General features: G+C 47.8%; 1 protein-coding gene across 7 annotated transcripts in view; it reads right to left on the bottom strand.

The window, feature by feature from the left end:
- The window catches only part of PCM1 (pericentriolar material 1), a 77911-nt gene that overhangs the window by 41239 nt on the left and 14507 nt on the right, over nucleotides 1–22165 (bottom strand). For 6 of the 7 annotated variants that reach the window (XM_029076937.2, XM_029076940.2, XM_029076935.2 and 3 more), the window contains 10 exons: nucleotides 21716–21840; nucleotides 18616–18861; nucleotides 16176–16445; nucleotides 15516–15686; nucleotides 8259–8436; nucleotides 7205–7314; nucleotides 4461–4677; nucleotides 2073–2277; nucleotides 1360–1560; nucleotides 164–318 (listed from right to left, as the gene is read on the bottom strand). In XM_029076937.2, coding sequence (XP_028932770.1) covers nucleotides 164–318; nucleotides 1360–1560; nucleotides 2073–2277; nucleotides 4461–4677; nucleotides 7205–7314; nucleotides 8259–8436; nucleotides 15516–15686; nucleotides 16176–16445; nucleotides 18616–18861; nucleotides 21716–21811 — 1849 coding nt within the window. In that variant the 5' untranslated portion in view covers nucleotides 21812–21840. The remainder of the gene's footprint in view (nucleotides 1–163; nucleotides 319–1359; nucleotides 1561–2072; nucleotides 2278–4460; nucleotides 4678–7204; nucleotides 7315–8258; nucleotides 8437–15515; nucleotides 15687–16175; nucleotides 16446–18615; nucleotides 18862–21715; nucleotides 21841–22165) is intronic. The other variant, XM_029076941.2, reaches the window with a different exon arrangement.

Genomic DNA, 22165 nt, shown 5'->3' with positions numbered 1-22165 from the left:
GCTCAATAAATACGACTGAATGAATGAATGGGGAGAGTACAAAGTGGTGGCCAGAGAGTTGTGGCGCCGGGCGGGAGGAGAAGGTTCCCTGCCTGATTTGGGATCACTCTGAAAGGCAAGCAAAATCCACAGCCAGACCACTTGGCCTCATTTCCAGACTCACCTAAAGTGGAAGACATATTTAGAGTCCGCAGGTTGGCGGACCTGTTGTTTATCTCGCAGTTGGTATTGAGGGATCGCCCATCTCTGTTATTGGCGGCACCAGGAGCGATGGTGTTACCGTTCCCTTCACCCCAGCTAGCCGTTCCCTGTGCATTTCTGGAGGAAAATGATACCATTTTGAGCCTCTGAAGGAGTACGGAACAAGATCTGGACAGCTCCAAATGACCACCTGGCCAAAGGCTAAAGGGGCGTTGGGAGAAGAACATTTCCAATAAAGGTCCTCCTCCTCCTCCTGTTCCTTTGAATTCAAGCTCAGTGACCAGCTCCATCTCAGTCTCCCTTCTGAACGGGCTGGAGACACCTGGTGAAAACCAGCACATGCATCTTCCTTCGAGTCCCAGGGCAGCTCAGTCTCTTCAGGACAGGGCCCCGGGGGCACAGAGGTGGCCTCACTCGCTTCACCTTAGAGAAGCAGCACGGTCTAGTGGATAGAGCCCGGGCCTGGGAGTCAGAAGGTCATGGTTTCTAATCCCGACTCCGCCACTTGTCTGCTGTGTGACCTTGGGCAAGTCACTTCACTTCTCTGGGCCTCAGTTCCCTCATCTGTAAAATGAGGATAAAGACCGTGAGCCCCACGTGAGACAACCTGATGACCTTGTATCTACCGCAGCGGTTAGAACAGTGCTTGGCACACAGTAAGCGCTTAAATACCATAATTATTATTCACCCTCTGCCAAGGTCACCCAAAACAGCCCTCCTCGGGTTTGGACCAACAGCTGCCGTCAATAAGCCAGGCAACCTCCTGGACGGAAGACATGGCACTCCTGGCCTTTCCTGGCTCTTCGGGGAATCCAATAAATCCCTACTATGAACATTTAGAGATATCTTTTAAGAATCAATAGGGAAGTTTTAAAATCGATTTTCTTTTTTAAAGTTAAGGAGATGATGCACGATCATCACACGGAAAGATGGAGCCCAAGAGAAATCTGGCTTCAGAAAAGGAGAGGAGCAGAGGGACCCCTGGGGGGTCATTTCTTAGGCAGGGGAGGGGGTGGGAAGGGAGCAAACAGTTGCTTCTGACCCTTCCATAAGGCTTCCTGCCCTCGCCTGCAAATGGGTCTAGAGGCATGGGCTGCAAGGCTACAGTGTGGCTCTTGATGCGTTACAGAGGACCAAGCAGAAGGGCAGCCCTCTCACCTGAGGTTCGTGACTGGCTGGGGTGTCTCCCGTGTGCAATCATCTTCTGACTCTTCAGTCTCCTCCTCATCTTCCTCTTCCTCCTCCTCCTCATCTTTGGTGTTTTCATTCACAGCATCAGTCATCATATCCGACGTCTGCTCAAAATAATGAACTAATTCCCGTAACTCGTTCAGTCTCTTCCTGACTTCATTCAATTTCCTGGAGAACAAACAGAAGGTGACTTCACACATCTCCCAGTAGGGACCCGACAAACAAGGACATTGAAAATAAAAGCTATCATAACACGGTAGGATCGTGATCCTTCCCCCTCCTCCTCTTCCTCCAGCACCTCCAGCCAGTGTCCAGACAGTCAGATAAAATATATTCACTTGGACCACAAAGACAGTCACATCTGGGGCTAATTCTAAAGGACAATCTGAGTCGCCACCAAATTCTTCCCGCCTTTCCTTTGCCTTCCTTCTTCTCTTCGGCTCTATGCTGAAAGCAACTTAACACACAAACTCTGGGTGTCCGTTTCAAAAGGTTTTCCACCTTGATTCTCTACAAGGAATAACGACCACTTCTCGGTAACCGTGTAGAGGAAATTTTAACCCTCCAAACACTCCTTTTTAAAAAAGACTAGACGCTCAGGACCACTGACGCCTTACAACAAGCTCGTGCCCACCCTCTCCTGGGGAAAAGGTAAAAGGAATGTGTAAAGTGGATTTTACTGGAGCTTTTCAGTGGGGTTGAGATGCTCTTCCTCTTCACTGTCATTCTGAGAAGCTCGGGATTCAGGAGGAAAAGGGCCAGGCGACCTCGGTCGGTTGGACCCGCCGCCGGCCGCCAGGCCCCTGGGGGCCGGGGCGGCAGCAGCGACTGCCGGACTTCTCTGAGGATCCGCGCTCCTCTGCAGGGTGGCGGTCACCGGTACGACTACGGAAGAGGGAAGATGACAAACCCAGTCAGACCCCAGTGAAGGGGCACAATTTAATCAAGAGGGCTTCTTCCCTAACTAAGCCCTCGTTTCCCTACTCACCCTCCCTTCTGCAGTGCTTGTGCACTGGCTGCGTTCCCCCCGAAGGACTCTGATACTCCGCTTTGCCCCCACAGCACTTTTTGACAGATCCTTCTCCTCTGCCATTTCCCCAGTCTGTAATTTGTTTCAATGTCTGTTTCCTCCACAAGACTTTAAGCTCCTTGTGGGCAGGGATCTTGTGTCTACCCCCTTTCTTGTATTGTGCTCTTCCCAAAGCTTAGTACAGTGCTCTGCACACAGTGAGTGCTCAATAAATAATAATATTAATGGTATTTGTTAAGCACTATGTGCCAAGCACCGTTCTAAGCACTGAGTTTGGATGCAGTCCCCGCCCCACACGAGGCTCACAGTCTAAGTATTCAGTCAATAGTATTTACTGAGCACTTACTTTGTGCAGAGCACTGTACTAAGCGCTTGGAATGTACAATTCGGCAACAGATAGAGACAATCCCTGCCCAAAGACGGGCTCAAGTAGGAGGGAGTAGGACTGAATCTCCATTTGACAGATGAGGTAACTGAAGCCCAGAGAAGTTAAGTGACTTACCTGAGGTCACACAGCAGACAGATGGCAGAGCTGAGATCAGAACCCAGGTCCCCTGACATCTACACCTGCGCTCTTTCCACTAGGCCATGCTGGTTCTCTAAATACCACTGAGTGATTGAAAATGGAATACTGGATATACCTAGGTGATGATTTAGATGACAGTAGTAGTAATCGTATTCACTGCACACTCACTGAGTATGCTGCACCGTACTCGGTGCTTGGCTAAGCACACCGGGCAGAAAGGGACACATTTCCCGCTCACCAGACGCTGCGGATCTAATAATGGGGGAGACAAAGAGATTTCCACCATGATGGGCAGTGTAATATGATTTCTTTGGTTCTCAGCACGCTACTGGTCAGAAAAAAAGACACCCCACTAAGATCACCACAGCCTCTGTCCTGGACATAGAATACGCACTTTTTAAACAGTTCATACAACACTATGACGGAGGAAGGCCGAGATTCTGGGGGGTGAGAAGGAAACCCCACCTACCACTGCTCACTAGCCTTCCGCTCTAGCCAAACAACCAGTGTGGTCAGTTAGCGTGCCAGGAAAGCCACCCACTAGAAAGGTGACAGAATAGCACAAAAGTGGCCCGAGGACACTCCCCCGGGCAGGCAGAGACAGACAGACAGCCTAGGCCAATTCCCACACAGCTGGCCCTGGGCAGCCAATTCAGGCCGAGGTCTCCCCTCTGCTGACCACACTTCCTATGCCCTGCAAAGATTCCTCCTCCTCAACTAATCAGTGGCATTGGAGAAGACTTTGGCCGGGAAGGAGACCTGCAATTATTGATTCACCTGTCCTTCTCCGCAAAGCCAGGCAATGAGGGGGCAATCTCCACCCACCCGCAGGAGGGGGCCCTAGCAGAGGAAGGTAAGCTAAGTGGCCAAAGCATTGCCTCAGTTCACCTGCCTTTCCACACTCCATTTCTACACTCCCTAAATTTCCATTTCCCTCTCATCTTGCACTTCTTCCCAAGCACGTAGTACAGTGCGTTGCACCCCGTGGGCATTCAGTAATTTCTATTGTGACTGCGCACCACGGCTGTGGTCCACTCTATAGGTTCCAAGTGCTGCTGAGTTCTGCTTCCTTCAAAGCTCATAAGAATGATCTAGCACACTGGGAGGAGCAGTGTGACCTAGCAGAAAGAGCCCGGGCCTGCTGTGTGACCTTGAGCAAGTCACTTCTCCGTGCTTCCATTTCCCCACCTGTAATATGGGGATTCAATACCTGTTCTCCCTTCTACTTAGAGGTGAACCCCATGTGGGACCGGGACTGTGTCCAAACTGAATATCTTGTATCTACCCCAGGTCTCAGTTTAGTACATGGCACATAGTAAGCAGTGACAAGGACCATAATTATTATTTCTACGGGGCAGTTCCATTTTCCTTTTGTAGCCAAGACTGGGAATACTATGATTTGTTTCTGGAAAAAAAAAAGATCAACCACACCCCTTCTCCTTGGCAGTGTGAAACTGAGGACCTTTGAGGTACACTTTTGATTCCAAACCCCCCGGGGCCCGGGTGACTTACAGGAGGAGTTGTTTAGATGTTGGTCTCGAAGAGTGTGGAGTTCCCCCAACAGTTTGTCCATTTTCTGTTTTTTTTCCTGCAAAACTCTCATTTTGCTAAAAAGCTGCACTTTCTCGTCCGCCGGCGGCTGTGAGGCAGATGAAGTCCGGCTGTGGAGCACCTCCCTGGTCAGAGAGAGGCTTTCCGCTTGCCGCCGATTATCCGGAACAGCCGTCGTCTTTGGGAGAAAGAAAAGGATAAATATCTGAGCAGATCTACTGTGGTAAGGACTGACTGGAAGCAGGCAGTTTTCAGAGGTGGCGTGGCCTGCTTCAGCTCGGTTCCTCACCCAACTGCAGGCAAGTCTCTCTATTACGGCACGAGCCCAAACTGCCTCTCCATAGGCCAAATGCAGATTATCACCCAGGAATAAACCCATTTTTGTTTTCCCACCGATGTCCACCTGATTTCTTCTGGTGTAGTCCAATATGCCCCAGTACATTCTCAGAGAAATAAATAGAACGAGAGCAGAAAATAAATGCCCCTGTGCTGTGCTTACCTTAGAATGGGAGATGCCAGGACAAGACAATTTTGTTGTCCTTGTGGGCAAGGAGGGTGCCTACCAATTCTGTTGTATTGTACTCTCTCAAGTGCTTAGTACAGTGCTCTGCACATAGTAAAAACTCAATAATTACCACTGATTTGATTGAGTGGTGCTGTGGTACCTTTTGCATCTGTAATGACTGTGTGACAGTTCTGTATTGCTGAAGCTATTAACCCTGCTGTTGGCCCGGGGAAAAGAGTCTAGTCTGGGAACCAGCAAGCCTGGGTTCTAGTCCTGGCTCTACAAGTAGGGTAAGCCTGCTGGGGCTGGGCCATCACCGGCATAAAGGACCGCCCTAAGGCATTCTACAAGATGGACAGGCCCAACAGGAACCTTAAAAACAGCTGGCTAATGAGGGCAGCAAAGACTGGCACGATTACCAAGGAAACCGCCGGCCAGGGTGCGTGCTAACACGTGGTATTGGCACTGGGCTGCGGTCACTTCGACCGTAAACTGGTCCTGCCAATTGAAAAACAAAAAAGTGCGGGCACCCTGCAAGATCCTATGCCTTGCTCGCCAAATGTCTCCCTGCTCCCTGGGTCCCAGCAGAAACACGGCCGGCAGGGCCAACAGCACGAGCGGCACTGTGCTAACCACTGGCATAACAGTCTAGCGAGACGCCAAAAATTCCACCAGAGCGACAGACTCCCGAATCCGCAGGGGCCGGCCCCCGACCCGGATTTAGACACAGGGGAACCAGGCAAGGGAGTGTGGATGGCTCAGGGCAAACCACCCTCACTGCTGCACACACAACTCTAGCACATGCCCTGCTGGTGGTAGCAGAACGGCCTAGTGGACAGAGCTTGGGTCTGAGAGTCAAAAGGACCTGGGTTCTAATCCCGGATCTGTCACGTCTGCTATGACCTTGGGCAAGCCACTTGACTTCTGAGCCTCAGTTACCTCATCTGTAATCCTTCAAAGCCCTACCGAAAGCTCATCTCCTCCTGGAGGCCTTCCTAGACTGAGCCCTCCCTTTCCTCTGCTCCTCTTTCCCTCCCCATTGACCCGACTCCCTCCCTCTGCTCTACCCCCCTTCCCGCCCCACAGTACTTGTGTACATATGTACATATTTATTTTATTAGCAACGTGTATATATCTATAATTCTATTTATTTACATTGATGCAATCAATGCCTGTCCACTTGCTCTGTTTTGTTTTGTTGTGTGTCTCTCCATCTCTAGACCGTGAGCCCGTTGTTCAGTAGGGATTGTCTCTATTTGTTGCCGAATTGTACTTCCCAAGCGCTTAGTACAGTTCTCTGCACAGACTAAATGCTCAATAAATACGATTGAATGAATGAATGAATTTGGAACAGGGACTATGTTCAACCTGATTAGGCTGTATCTACCCCAGCGCTTAGAACAGTGCTTGACACATAGGTGCTTAACAAGTAAGTGCTTAACAAATACCATTATTATTATTAGGACACACCTTTCACCCACTGAACCACTCACTCTTGATTGAGCAATGCTCATCCAAATGGCAAAGGGCCAGAGAAGGTGCCCAACTTAATCTTCATAGGGACCAAGCGCAGGAGATTTTCAGCGTGAGCCTGAAACCCACAGAGCCAGTCTCACCGTCAGCAGTGGCGTCTCCAAGCCAAAGGAGAACTCCACTTCAAGATCTGTCTCCGTGAGCACCTTTAAGCCCACTGTGAGGAGTCACTGTGTGAGGCAGAGAGATAAGGGGAGCCAGTGGAGGTTTTGAGGAGAGAAGGACAGATGTGGACCTTTCCCCAATGCTTGGTACAATGTTCTATACACAGTAAGCACTTAAATATAACCGATGATGCTGCTGATGGGGATAGAAACATTTCAAGATCCCCTAATGGTGCACAGGGCACGGTTATTAGGTGCTGGGGAACATACGTTAATAGATACGGTCCCTGGTAAAAATGAGTTTACAGGCTACCGGAGGAGACATTTAAAAATCATTTCTAGGCAGGAAGAAAGAGTAAGGGGGACAAATCTGTGCACCTCGTTGTGTTGTTGCAGGTATGGCCCCGAGCCTGGCCTCGGAAGTGGGGAGGCAGGTCACGGTATTAGGAAAGGAAATGAAATAGAAAACTTGAATGATCTTAGCCCATCAGCCCACACATTCGTTGCCAGTGAATATGGTTTCAGTTGGTTTCATTCACTTGAGTTCTTCACAAAAAAGTTACCTGAGAATCATGAAGCTGATTGTGAAAACGCTGAATTAAGTCATTCAACTCTTCATTTAATTCAGATGTTATACTTATTCCGGATATGCTACCAGTAGTTTCGGTGACAACTAGAAAAAATAAATATTTCTTTCTATAAACTCAGAGGCATTTGGGCAATTAAAAAAACCCCTCCCAAATACATCCTCTGCTTTTCTTCATATCCCCATGGGTTTTTAAAGTATTTACTCCAGAGTAGAATCAGAGCTTCCAGAATTTGAGACAAATGTGCCTCTCCACTTGAAAAGTTGAAAGTCCCCCCAACTGACTCCCCAAATGAGATTCCTCAAGCAGCCCTGCTGGAAAGGAACCTTCGACCCTGGAAGAGTCTTTAGTCCGGGCCGGCCCGGCCCGGCCTGGCCTGAGCCAGCCCATCCGGGTCACCATGGCCAGGAAGTCAGGTGGGAAAGATCACGGCCTAATTAGTTGCTTGGGCGGGGCCGGACAGGCAGCGGGCTGGACAGCTGGGCTTGGACCCTCACACGCTGAATCCGTTCCGGCCTCCGCTGGAACGGAACTCAGGAAGTGGCTGATGGGTGGCTGTTTCTCTTGCGCCTGCCGGTGCTGGCCCCGATATGGGAGTGTAACTCCCAGCAGCCCCCTTGCACTGAGCTCCAGAACACGCTCCGGTGCAAAGCGCAGCCAGTGGTGGTCCAGCTACAGATCCCCAGTGGGTCCCGATGCGGTCTGGCTGGTTTCTGCTAGTAGAGATGCCTGGTAGCACAGAGAACCAAGCTCTGAGCATGGAAAATGAGCCAAGGAGAGTATGGGTGCCGAAACAGCCCTGGCAGCACGTGACTCATCGGGCCTGGGGTTTTGTTTTCCGGGCCGGTGGACTGTCCGTGGAGAGCAGTGCGGGGACCGAGAGGTGTCAAGGCTTCCTCTTCCTTCCAGGACAGAGAGAGGCCAGGAGTCCCCGCGATCCTTCCGCTGTGCTCCCAGCTAAGGGTGGGAATGTGGGCTGGGCCCTGAGGCTACGACACCCACTCAGGGGCTTCTCCAGGAAGCTTCCTACCCGAGTCGTCCATCACGGCAATGGCCTGCTCCGCTTTGTGCTGCAGTGCTAAAAGGGCGGCCTGTCTTCCTTGCAAAGCTCTCAGCTGTTCCTGCTGCTGCAACATCCTTCTCAACAAGTCGTGCTGCTTCTTCAGATTCTCCAGCTCTTCTGTCGTCTCCTGCTGAGGCTCTCTGGCCTGGTACGGAAAGGGGGAAAAACATACGACTCCCCAGTATACCAACAATTACCAAGGCTACTCCAACACGAAGCATGCCCCACACATCAGGCTCAGAAAGGAAGAGAGCCCAAATTCTAACGAGACACAGAAACGGTGCTCCGTTAAGGGGAGGGGGAAGGGAGGTGGGATCACTCAGAAAAAAGTCTACTTTCACTGGGGAAGGAAAACGTCCAGAAGGTGCTAAACAGGCAGCACCAGTCTTTAAGAAATCCACGTCCTTCCCCCTCTATACATCTGAGCGGGCACAAGCTTTGGAGATCTTGGAGAGAGGAGGAGTGAATGGGGACGTGTTTTCAAACATGGACTGGCTAGGCTGAGCTGGGAGTCGGGGCAAGAGAAGAGTAGGGACCAGGTGGAAATACTATGTCTTTCCACACTCCTCGAGTGAGTTGATTACTCTTGCTGCCTCCACTTCCTTGCCTCCATTTCTCTCCTTGACCCTCTTGTAGTCTGGCCTCCGGCCCCTCGATTCCACAGCAAAGGCCCTCTATGGCCAGCGATGACCTCCTTTTTGCTAAATCCAATGGTCTCTATCCTAACTCTCCTCGACTTCTCAGATGCCTTCACTACTGTGGACCACCCCCTTCTTCTGGAAACATTACCTAGCCTCGGATTCATTGACGTTGTCGTCCCCCGGTTCTCCTCCTAGCTCTCTGGCCACTCCTCAGCAGAGCCTGACACATAAATACTTAAATAAGATTATTAATAATAATAATAATAATGTTGGTATTTGTTAAGCGTTTACTACGTGCAGAGCACTGTTCTAAGCGCTGGGGTAGATACAGGGGAATGAGGTTGTCCCATGTGAGGCTCACAGTCTTCATCCCCATTTTACAGATGAGGGAACTGAGGCACTGAGAAGTGAAGTGACTCGCCCACAGTCACAGAGCGGACAAGTGGCAGAGCCGGGATTCGAACCCATGACCTCTGACTCCCAAGCCCGGGCTCTTTCCACTGAGCCACGCTGCTTCTCAAGATTATCATCATCATGGTTTCGCAGGCTGGTCTTTAGCCTTCCATCTGTGACCTGTGGTGGTCCCTCAAGGCTGTTCTGGGTCCCCGTCCAATCTCCACCTACTCCCACTCCTTTGGAGAATTCACTCCCTCCCACGGCTTCAACTACCATCTCCAAGTGGATGATTGCTAAATCTACCTTTCCAGCCCTGACCTCTCTCCTCTGCAGTCTCACATTTCCTCCTGTCTTCTGGATACCTCTACATGTCCAAACTTAACAAGTCCAAAACAGAACTTCATTTTCCCATCCAAACCCTGTCTTCCTGCTGACTTTCCATAACTTTAGACAACATTACCATCCTCCCTGTCTTACAAACGCATAATCACGGCAATATCTTAAACTCATCTCTCTCATTCAACTCACATATTCAATATTACCACCAAATCCTCTCAGTTCTACCTTCATAACATCTCCAGAATCCGCTCCTTTCTCTCCACCCAAACTGCTACCATTCTGATCCAAGCACGTATCATATCCTACCTTGATACTGCATCAACCTCCTCACTGAACTCCCTGCCTGCTGTCTCTCCCTACTCCAGCCCATACACTTATTTTAACCTCATTTGGGAAAACACAATGTTTTCTGATTTCCTCCATACATTTCCAAAACCAACTGTATGAAAAAACCACATCTTCATGGTTTTGGTACCTGTGTATCCTCTAGACTGTCAGCTTGTTGTGGGCGGGGAGCGAGTTTACTAACTCTGTCCCAGGCACTAAATACAGTGCTATGCACACAGTAAGCCTTCAATAAATACCACTGATTGGCTGATTAATACTCGGTACACACAGAGTAATAGAGAGACCGATATGGGACCCACAGTTCTTCCCAAACCCACCAACCCCCACCCGCTCACACACATGCACACACAAACACGCACATTGCCCTTTTGCCTCCTTAAATCATGGTCCTCTAGCAGGGGGAGCTTTTGCTTTAGTGCCACTCCTTTCCAGATGGCCATGCTCCACGCCGCTCTGGCTGTCCCCACTGCCTCTGTTTCCTAGCTTTCAGCTGAAATGCCATCTGTCCTGAGGCTTCTGGGTCCCCCTTGCTTTCAGTCACCCCTTACCAGCTCACCCTATAGCAGCTGTCTGCAAATCCAACTGCGATCCATCCTGCTCTCAACTGCCCAGACCGGAGGGGAAGGAGGGAGGAGAGGAGGGGGTGGGATGGTGGTGAGGTGAGCAATGTTTCGGAGCTGGGAGGCTGACACGGCTCCAGGACTTTGCTGGTGGTGACTCTATGCTGCCACTTGTTGCTGAGGATGGGTTGACCGCTTAATGGAGTCAGATGTGGCTGTTGTGTGTGACTGTGTGGGTGTGTTGGGGGGGGCGGGGGATTAAAGATTAGGCGGAGCCAGTGCTCACCCGTGTAAAGAATGTCTGACAGTGCTCAGCTCTGACGGCCAGAAGTCACACTGAGGATCCACTCTAACCCAGTACCCAGCAGGAGGGTCTTCTTGGTTGCCTTTTCTATTTCCTTGTCTATTACAGCATCTTTGGCCACTCCGTCCCACTTAGGTAACACTGAGAGAACGCTTAGCTAGCGAGTGCCAATGAACATCATTGGGGTTAATGTAGTTTCCGTGAAGCAGGCTATGTTACTTTAGCTTCCTTCAAACTTTATCATTTATGCCTTACTGAGACCTACAGTGTGCACAACACTGTACTAGGCACTTGGGAGAATACCCTCGGCGGGCTGGCAATTTAAAGGAGGACAGAGGAGGACAAACTGTATCCACACAGTGGGAGCAGGAGGAAGAGGAGGAATTATAACTGGTAGGAGCAAGAGGACGGAAAAATGAAACCATGGCTAAGTATATGGATTCACTCATTCATTCGATAGTATTTATTGAGCGCTAACTATGTGCAGAGCACTGTACTAAGCGCTTGGAATATACAATTCTGCAACAGATAGCGACAATCCCTGCCCAATGATGGGCTTACAGTCTAATCGGGGGAGACAGATAAAAACAAGGCAACATAATCACGATAAATAGGATTATGTGTACACACACACATACATACACACACACAACCCCCACCCCAAGGGTGGTCACATCTCCTTGTATGCCAAGGGGAGGCTGTCAAGACGACACAACCAAGGGAAGGCTTCTTGATGTCAGTGGGATTTCGGGAAGTACTGAAGATGGGAAAGGCTGCAGTTGAGCAGATTTGGATAAGGAGACAGGGAAGAGCATCAAGCTTCCCAATAGCTTACCGGATAATTTTCTCCTATTTTAATGCAGCCTTCTAAATAAATCCCAAAAATTTACCATAAAGTTTTAAATTCCCATATAAGAAGCAGTATGACCTAGTGAAAAGAGCATGGGTTCTAATTCTGACTCTGCTACTTGCTTGCTGTGGGACTTGGGTTAAGTCACTTAACTTTTCTCTGCTGCACTTTTTTTCCACCTGTAAAATGGGACTCAATTCCTGTTCTCCCTCCCAGGGTCTATAACCAACCTGATTATCTTGTATCTATCCCAGCATTTAGTACAGTGTCTGGCACATAAGAAACGCTTAACAAATGCCATAACAATAGTAACAACAACACAATACTAATAGTAATATAAAATTAAATCCAATTTCATTTCCATTTGTCTTCGGTATGCAGGATGAGAGGAATGAGAGGGTGTTTGCTTTTTTTTTTTTTTTTCCGCAAGCCTGGGCTAAAGTCAGTATTTGGAGAAATGTAAGATCACCTGCATAGGGTATATAGTGAATGCCAGGTTGTGTTCTTCAAGACTGTTTGAGCCACACTGTGCCCTGAGCCCCCTTGCTTGTGGGCATAGTGCACTTTGGAGAAAATCACTGTAGCCACGAATCTGATTATGGAATGGAAGACTCCGGAATGTGGACTCGCAACTGGAACCCAAAAATGCATTTGGGAAAGCAGAACGGAGCCCATTCTGTTCCTTCACAGGCAGGAGATAAGGAAATCATACAGGTTCAAAAAATGTAGTCCAATACACTGGCCACACAGAGAATACAGTTCAACAGACATTTTAGGTAACTTTACAGAAGCAGCATGGCCTATTGGATAGAGCACGGCCCTAGGAGTCAGAAGGACCTGGGTTCTAATCCCAGCTCCACCACTTGTCTGCTGTGTGATGTTAGGCGAGTGACTTCAATTCTCTGTGCCTCAGTTCCTTCATCTACAAAACGGGGATTAAGACGGTGAGCCCCATGTGAGACATGGACTGTGTTCAACCCAATTATCCTGAATCTACCCCAGCACTTAGTACAGTGCCTGGAACGTAGGACTCAGCAAACACCATTTAAAAAACAACAAAACAAAACAAACTGGAAGGGTCCAATCCCAAGGGGTGAGACTTCACTCAAGAAGGGTGGGGCCTAGGGTTGGAAGCGGATTGGTACCGAGTCCACTTCCCAGCTAATCAAATTATGGAAAGCGGGGGTGTGGAGATGTGTGCAAATCCACTCTAGACTGTAAAATCATTAAGGGAAGGTAACATATCTGCTAATTCTGTTGTACTGTATTCCCCCAGGCGCTTAGTACAGTGCTCTCATATAGTAAGTGCTCAATAAATAACACTGATTGATTAAAGGTATCCAGAAAAGAGTTTCCCCTTAATTTACTTTCCAGTTGCACAAAGCCGGGACAGATAGATACAGAAGGTGGCTGTGAAACTGATGAAAGAATGTTTTGAGCATTTCTTATCAAGAGACATAAAGATAATTTCCACTCTCAGATCGATTCATGGGGAAGATTTTTCAAAACTAGAGTTGGATTTTCAGTACTCAAGAAGTAGCAGAAAGCCATCACTGAAGTCCCAAATCAATAGTTAGGAAAACCGACTTACTTGGAATTCCCACTTTAAGAACAAACACAACAGTGAGTACTTTCTGAAGCAGATGGCAAAAATCACTCCATTCATCATTCAGAATATCCTGCTCTGGTACGTGAAAAGGGAATATGAATGAGAGAAGAGTGAGCAAGAGAGGAGACGGTAGGAGCAGCAGAAATGGTCCTAGTTTTCAGGTCTCCTCAAGGGAGCCCCGGGAAGTGGTCCTGAGACCGTGGGGGCACGTTCTCGGGCGGCATGCTCCCCTACTTTCAGAGAAGCTCCGTCGCCTTGCCCTTTGGGATCTGAAGTAACATCAGCATTTGAAACCTGTTCTTGGGAAGCTTCCCATTTAAGGTACAGAAGAGAGTGCTGCCTTTATGAAACAGGGCAGCAGATTAATTTTCTGAACACACAGTCCTGAAGGAAGCTGAAAAAACAGTATGAAAGAGTTTATTAATCCACCCAAACCGGTTTCTCTCCTTTCCACATGTTGGCAGGAAGATGAATGCCACATGAGCACCTTTTAACTTGCTTGGTGAAAATGGTCACTCGCTAGGGGCAAGGGGGCAAAGGCTAATCCTCATGCTGTTTTAAGCTACTGTTCCTCAGCTGACCTAGCCCATTTAAATTAATCTTGAGTGACGATGCAAACGGAGAAGCAAAGATGCTTCGTATTTACAAGTATGTATTGACATGATAGTCATTCTATGGGCTCAAATACCCAAGATATGTTTCTCCATTTCAAAGGAAAAGAAACTGTGATTCTGAAATTTCCAATTTTAAATGAGACCTCTGTCCTGATCTGAAAAACACGCAGCCTGGCTTTCCCATGGGGCTCATAGATATTTTTTGACAGGAGAAACACTGCCTAGATTCACCTCCACTGTTGCATACAGAGTTACACCTGAGGTCTAAATTATTTTCAAAGTATACTTTAAACATTGCCAGGAAGTTCTCCTGGCAAGTTTTCTAAGGAAAAAAAAAGAGGCTCAGAAGCCAGGAAAGCTTCAAATGAAAACCTCCTTGTCCCCATTACTATTCCAGAAACCTAAAGGGAAAGCAGAAGAAGCTACATGGCCTGGGGGAAAGAGCCGGGGCCCGGGAATCAGAGGACCCGGGTTCTCATCCTGACAGCACCACTTGCCTTCCGTGACTGTGAACAAAGTAATTTTTCTTCTCTGGACTTCAGTCTCTTCTCCTGTCAGAGACCTGTTTTGGACTTGATGATCCTGTATCCACCCCAGCACTTAGTATAGCGCTTGTCCCAAAGTAAGTGCTTAGTAAATACCAAGGTATTATTATTATTAATTATTATTTGGAGCAATAGACTCTTTCTGGTTCCAAAAAATTTAAGTCACTGAACTCATGGCTTTTTGCAGTCTTGCTTCGGGAATTAGAAGCTAGATTATAAACTCCTTGAGGCCAGGGATCATGTCTACTAATTTTATATTGTCCTCTCGATGCCAACCACTTAGTACAGTGCTCTGAACATAGTAGGTGCTCACTAAATACTACTGACTCACCAATGAACCCCCAAAAGGGAAGCGTCAGAGACACAATTTGACTCCAACTAGCGATACACTTCAATGAGCTACTTTCTCACCACTCTCCCCCTGCAACATTCATCCATTCCATTCATTCAATCGCACTTATTGTGCGCTTACTGTATGCAAAGCCCTGTACTGAGCACTTGGGAGAGTACAATATAACAACAAACAGACATATTCCTGTCCACAGCAAGCTCAAACCTCCCCTGAGTAAAGCTAAATTTAAATAAAAAACAGAAACGGTAAACTTTATCTAGATAAGGAGGAAAAGAAATATATCATCTTCATTTCCAGCCCCTTAGTTGCTAAAGTTAAGTTGGCTCTACTCATTTCCAACCCCTTCATTGCTAAAAATGACTTTATCGTGGTGTCTGAAGCTTCAGACTGCACAACAATGTTTAGCCATTTGCTCTCAGCTACAGAACCAGATCCCACAGCTGAACCTACAGTCCGAACATTCTCCTCCTCCTCATTTCCTCTAGCCTGAAATATTTCAGGAATACAAATCATACAACTACTAAAAGGGGAAACAGAGAAAGCTTTATTCTGGCTTTATTTCTTTAAAGTCACTGAACTTCTCGGTGTGGCCGTCGGCATGTCCACAGCCTATCCCCACCCACAGGCTACTTCAATCAGAGAGACCGGCAAATGTCTGAAACTTACGAGCATCTTTTGCAGAAATTTCAGGTATGACTTTTCTTGTTCTTTAAGATGATCTAACAGGTGTGAGAGGCGCTCGACATTTGCAGACCTTTCATTTTTCTCTACCAGATCATCCCTCATGGAACTAGCCTTGGCAATGTAGTCCCGAATCTGTACGAGCTTGCTCACAACCTGCAATACAGTCAACACAATTGGATGGGCCACCAATTGACACAGCAATCAGGTCTGATGCCTTTTCATTTACAAGAAAGCAGCAATCCAAGCCAGATTTCCATTCCCGGCTCAACTGAAGGTGGGTTCATAGTCAGGGCATACGGAGCTGAAATACATCCTGAGGGGAAAAGTCACAACGTAATTTAAAATTCATGACGTTTTGTTAGAGAGCCCCAGAAAAGCAGACTTTGAATTAATTGCAGGGGGATGAGCCAAAATCCTTCCAGAAAAGGGCACCTAGCTGGGTGGGAAAGAGCAATTACTTGGAATGACCCACAATTTTCAAAAGCCAATGAAGTTTTACAGTGGAGGTAATTGGTGTGGACAGAAATTGCAAATCAATCAGAAAGACCATCTAAGTTAACAGTCCCGTGGAATTATCCACTAAGTTCATGGTGTTTTAGTTTGTGAGGTGACTAAAAAACAACAACAACTTGGGTCTGTTACCTGGCTACTGTCTATAGCAGGCTCTCCGCTGCCAGTTTCTTCCGGAGCTTGACAATTTTGCAGGCAGTCTTTACTCCGGGCTAATGCAAATGATTCTTTACACTGCGATGACCCACTACCCTCTCGCTTTGGAGGGCCGGGAGCAGCATCTTTGCTTTTGTTTGTGTTGATCTGCAGTGACAAGAAGTTGTACGGCTTTCTGCTCTCACTCAGCTGACGTTTGTTGTTAGCAGCAGTTGCTCGGCCTTGAGAATCACTTCCGATGCTCCGCTGTTGGATGCGTGCATGTGCAAGCGGATACAGACACACATACACACATGCAAAAAAAAAAAGTTAAGTGTTATAAAGTTCTAGCCTGTCAAAATCAGGGTTGCTAGGTTGGCCTTAAGCAGTTTCACTTTCCAGCAATGTTTCAAATATTATTAATACAGTGCTGCCTTCAGATGTGCTTCAAAAAGCCTCCAACAAAAATTTTTGAACAGTCCTTCTCAATCGATCCAGGCACCCAGGCACTTGGCTAAGCACCCTGCACCACCTGTGTCCAGAGCTTTTTGATCCTGCTGCTTTCCCTCACCATCAATGGTATCTACTGAACATTTACTGTGTGCAGTCCTGTACTAAGTGTCTAAGAGAGTATAAGACAACAGAGTTAAACCCAAGAACTTACAGACAAAAGAAATTCATTTTGGTGTCTATAGATATCCTCTTCAAAAGGATTGAGTCTATTAACTTCTGTACTCTCCCTGGTGCTGGGCACAGTGCTCCACATGGACTAAGTACTCAATAAATACTATTGATTGTCTGACACTAGTAAAAGGGATGTGCTTGATGTGAGTACCATTAGCTTAGGGAAAATAAGTACTGGCCCAGTTTATTTTTCATTAACATTTTCACTTATAACTTGCCCAGGACAATTTCCTTTAGAGAAGAGGTACGATCTAGTGGAAAGAGCACAGAAGGTTCTAGTCCCAGTTCCAATGCTGGCCTGCTGTGTGACCTTGGACAAGTCACTTAACTTCTCTGCATCCTAGTTTCTTCACCAATAAAATGAGCTTTAACTACCTAGTCTTCCACTTCTTTAGACTGGGTGCCCCTTGTGGGACAGGGACTGTGTCCAAGCTACCCCTTACCTCTTAACCCAATGCCTGGCACCAATACCGACAGCAGAAATAGCAGTAAGTCATGCCTACCTTTCCTTTGGCCCTAAATCTGGTTCATTGCTATTCTGTCCATATCTGAAGCGCTGTTTCTGTCGATCTGGCTATTTAGAATTAATCAATGGCTTTTACGGGGCACTCACTGTGTCCGGGACATTGTACTAAGCACTTGGGAGAGTACAATAAAAAAGAGTTGATAAAGACATTCTCTGCCCACAGGGAGCTGAACAGTCTAGAGGGGGAAACAGCCATTAAAATAAATACATAATTTAGAAAAGTTCCAAATCCCCCAGCCTCCAGCTCCCCCACAGCATTTAGTGGCTCCAGGGAAGGGAATGGAAGAGTCACCATTGGACCATGAGATGTGCCAGGTACAGGTGATGGGCCAGGATGAGAGGAATCTGTCACCCCTGACTGATTTCAGTCATAGCAGATATTCAATACACTAAAATTTAATTCATTTTAGACTACAAGAGACCACAACTTTAAAACCAGTCTTAATGATGTGAATTTAATGTCACACACTTAGCTGCTTTAATCAAGAATCAAGTTCAACTTCATTAGATTCATTCATTCAATTGTATTTATTGAGCACTTACTATGTGCAGAGCACTGTACTAAGTGCTTGGAGAGTACAATTCAGCAATAAAGAGAGACAATCCCTGCCCACACTGGGCTTACAGTCTAGAAGAAGGAAGATGGACATCAAAACCAGTAAATAGGCATCAATAAAAATAAGTAGAATTATAGATATATACATATATACATAAGTGCTGTGGGGCGGGGAGAAGGGGGAAAGAGCAAAGGGAGCGAATCAAGGTGACAGGGAAGGAAAGAGGAGGTCAAGAAAAGGGGGACTTAATCTGGGATGTAATCCCAATAAATACCACTACTGAACAGAGACCGCAATAAAGCAGATAGCATAAGTCTTTAAAAATAAAATAAAAAAATAAAAGAAACCCAAGCACTTCATACAATGTTCCACACACGGAAAGTCCTCACTAAATACCACTGGCTGACTGAGGTAGAAAGGGTAAATTTCATGGTGGAAGAACTTAAAGGCCCATCTGCCTACACCCTTCCCCCCTTCAACTGCCTTCTCCGAATCAAAAATCTGCCCACAGCACTAAACCTTGGCCTAATCCAGGGAGCACTGGGAGGACCCTCGGTGGTCAGGAAGAAGGAACCCAGGGTTTTCTCTATTTGGAATGGTAAACCCATCTTTTTTCCCATCAGAGCCTTTCCCGCAGTCACAGAGGGATGGGTGCCAACAGTTCACCAACCTGATCCAAGTCGCTGAAGTTGATCCGTTGCTTGAGCTTTTCTAACTCTGCTTGCTCTGGCACGGACATCTGGGCCATATATCTACTGTGGGGGAACGTGGAAGGAGTCTGGGCCCTTCGCCGTCCGACTCCCGGTGAGGACTCCGGAGAAATGTCATTAGTTAACCGCTTTCCACTTTCCACACCAAATTTTTTCTTGTTTTTCTCCGATGACCTATTTGCTTTCTTCTGCTGAGTACTCCAGCTCTTTAAAAAAGAGAGGGAGGAAAAAAGTGGGGTGAGAAGTCAAAGATCGCAGAGAGCCACTTGTGAATGGCCCCCTGCTCTGACCTGCCAGATGCTGAACTTTGAACCCCGATCCCGAGGCAACTCGGGGTTAGGCCACAACCTCCCTCCCAGGGTGGGGTATTCCCAAGAAGCCTCGGGGGGCACGGCCTGGGCTGCAGACCTGCTGGGAAGGGACTTCCAGACCATCTCTTTTCCAGTCCAATAACCTCCAGGAAGAGGAGAGGAGAGGGGGGAGGTAATGCAAGCTCTCCCCGTCCCCGATGAGCTCTGGATGATGTGGGTTTCCTCCAGCCGCTGGCAGCCCGGGCGAGAGGGAGGTGGACCGAACTGCCGCAGCCCTCCGGAAGTCCCACGGTGTAGTGCTAGAGCAGGGGCCTGGGAGATAGAAGGTCATGGGTTCTAATTCTGGCCCCGCCACTTGTGTGCTGTGTGGCCTCGGGCAAGTCACTTCACTTCTCTGGGCCTCAGTTACCTCATCTGTAAAACGGGAACTGAGATTGCGAGCCACAAAATGGGACATGGATTGTGTCCGACCTGATTTGTTTGTAGCCAAGCCAGTGCTTAGTACATTACCTGGCCCATACTAAGCACTTAAATATCATAGTCATCATCAAGTCCCCACACCAGAGTCCTCTAGACTGTACGCTCAGTGGAGGCAGGGGCAGCGATTGGGGAACAGGTCTACCCATTCTACTGTATTGTACTCTCCCAGTCCTCTGCACTCAGTAAGCGCTCCATAAATACCACCGACTGATGGACTGATCGGGGCAGCCCTTCCCAGAGCATGAACCCCAGGGCCTCGGCTGGCCCCAGCAGCTGAAGGTCCCCGGCGGCCCACCCAGGGAGCCCAAGAGACTGGGGGTCTCTGGATCACAATGTTCGGAGCGGTGAATGAGTGGGGCCGATGAGGGGACAAGAGTGCTTTCCCTCAGCTATGGCTGAGAGCAGCCAGGATTCGTCCACTGCTCGACACCACTGATTCTCTTTCCACAAGGACATCTGGACTCTGTCATAGTCGAAAAAGCATTAGCTTGAATATAAATTTTAAAACAGGAAAAATGTGACAATGGTAAACCCCAACAGCTTAATTGGCTCTGTGTTTTCCATATTAGCTCACCCTTCTCCAGGATGCGCAGGTTGGAGTAAAATCCAAGTCCCCTCACCCATACAAACACCCCAAATTCCCCAAAGAACTGAACTTACAACAAGCCAACCAGAGACTGCTAAAAAACACAGACCACAAATAATCCAGCTGCAAATGGGGCTTAAAATATTTTCATATTAAAAAGCAGTTTTCTGCTTCTTAAATGTGCCAAAAAAGACATCTCAATTTGTCTTTTTTGGAAAAAATTAGGCTGATGGCCAAGCCAGGTGCTTCACTCTTTTTTTTTTTTTTGAGAAAATTGCTCCACTCACTGGCTGGTCTTGAAGTAACCAAACTTCCTATTCTGGACACAACAAACACCGATTCAATTCTTCGGGCCAACAGAGACACCACTGGCAACCAGATGCTCTTGGTTTTTGCAGATGTATAGCCTTTGGCTTACCTATGCTTTAGTTTGCTTGATAGATTATTTAATACCCGCTTGTCAATTAACCAGAGGCTATATGGCTTTTCACACCTAACTTATGAGAGCATTTGCATGTGGATTTGTACCCCTTTAAGCACTTGCTATTCAGTCCCACAACATTTATGTACACATTTTCATTCTCTCCCACTTCCCCAGTCTGTCATTAATTCTATCATGTGTCCCCCCTCTAGACTATAAACTCCCTGTGGGCAAGGATTATGTCTACAAACTCTACTGAACTGTCCTCTCTCAAAAGCTTAGTAACAGTGCTCTACACCCGGTAAGCTCTCAATTGATACCACTGACTGACTGATTGGATCCAGGTCCGTTCGCCTGCAGTGAGCTCTCGGTTCTTCTATAATAATAATAATAATGTTGGTATTTGTTAAGCGCTTACTATGTGCCGAGCACTGTTCTAAGCGCTGGGATAGACACAGGGGAATCAGGATGTCCCTCGTGGGGCTCACAGTCTTAATCCCCATTTTACAGATGAGGGAACTGAGGCACAGAGAAGTGACTTGCCCACAGTCACACAGCTGACAAGTGGCAGAGCTGGGATTCGAATTCATGACCTCTGACTTCAAAGCCTGTGCTCTTTCCACTGAGCCACGCTGCTTCTCTAATAATGCACCCTTTGATTAATCATTTTGGATGGAATACTGTTGGGAACTAGGGGACGCCCATCTCATGACACGTCTGCGTGGCTGGTACGTGATGTGGTGTTGAAAGAAACAGTCGTGCGCTGGCTGACAACGATGCCCCGATCGAGGCCCTGGGTACCGTGACCCGCCTTTTCCTCAGTGTGGGTTTGCCAAGGCCGTAGTCCTGTGTTATAGGGGAGCTGGGTGAATTCCAAAAATCACAGACATCCCTACGGTTTTTAGACTTCAAACAGAATAGAAGTCGTACCCTTCTGTATCACACAACCGGCCCACCTGTCCCGTTGTTATTATCACCAACAGTGGCCCAAAGGTGGCTTAGAGGAAACGTCTTCCCTGACATCCAGCTGCCGTGGTAAAGGATGACCCTGTTCACCTCCCTACCTTTTCTCTCCCCCCCACGTGACTCTACTGAACCGTTCCTAAAACTTACATGAAGGCCTCGAGCCTTTTTTACCCAGCATAAACTTGCAAGAACTCTGTCGTTCTGAAGCTCCGTGGAAGTGAAACTCTTCTTAGAAGAGAATCACCGGCAAGCTCGACTTCAGCCTCAACCCAGTGACAATTATTAAGACAACATACCACGTTGTTCAATCGATCGTCGACACTCTCGCTGCTCCAGTTTGGGAAGTCCTGATCATTTATGTCGTCTTCAAACGGATCTCCTCCAGTGGCCATGGTGATGGGTTAACCGTGAGGGATCCCTTCTACAAAGCAAAGAGACATTATAACTACCTGGCCGGAATGTAGAATAGTGCCTGGCGGGGAAAATGAAAACTCAATCCTGCGTCACTCAAGCTCCAGAACTAGCCAGGCTTTGAAACAGTCTTTCTGGAAATTGGCAAATTGGAGCACCAGACACCAGGACAAACAGATTGTTGGCTCTGTGCCCCTCCAAGCACCAGGGCAAACAGATTGCTGGCGCTGTGCACTCCACCTCCCCCCACCACCCCCGCCACCGTGATTCCCCTCCAAAGTCCCTTTTCTAGCAACCGCTAGCCCTGTGGCCCAAAAAACGGGCCCAAGGCTGAC

The sequence above is a fragment of the Ornithorhynchus anatinus genome, chromosome 12 (genome assembly GCF_004115215.2).
Source record: "Ornithorhynchus anatinus isolate Pmale09 chromosome 12, mOrnAna1.pri.v4, whole genome shotgun sequence".
Classification (NCBI taxonomy): Eukaryota; Metazoa; Chordata; class Mammalia; order Monotremata; family Ornithorhynchidae; genus Ornithorhynchus; species Ornithorhynchus anatinus.
Note: the sequence above shows the minus strand (reverse complement) of the source record. Positions and strands in the feature narration are given on the sequence as shown.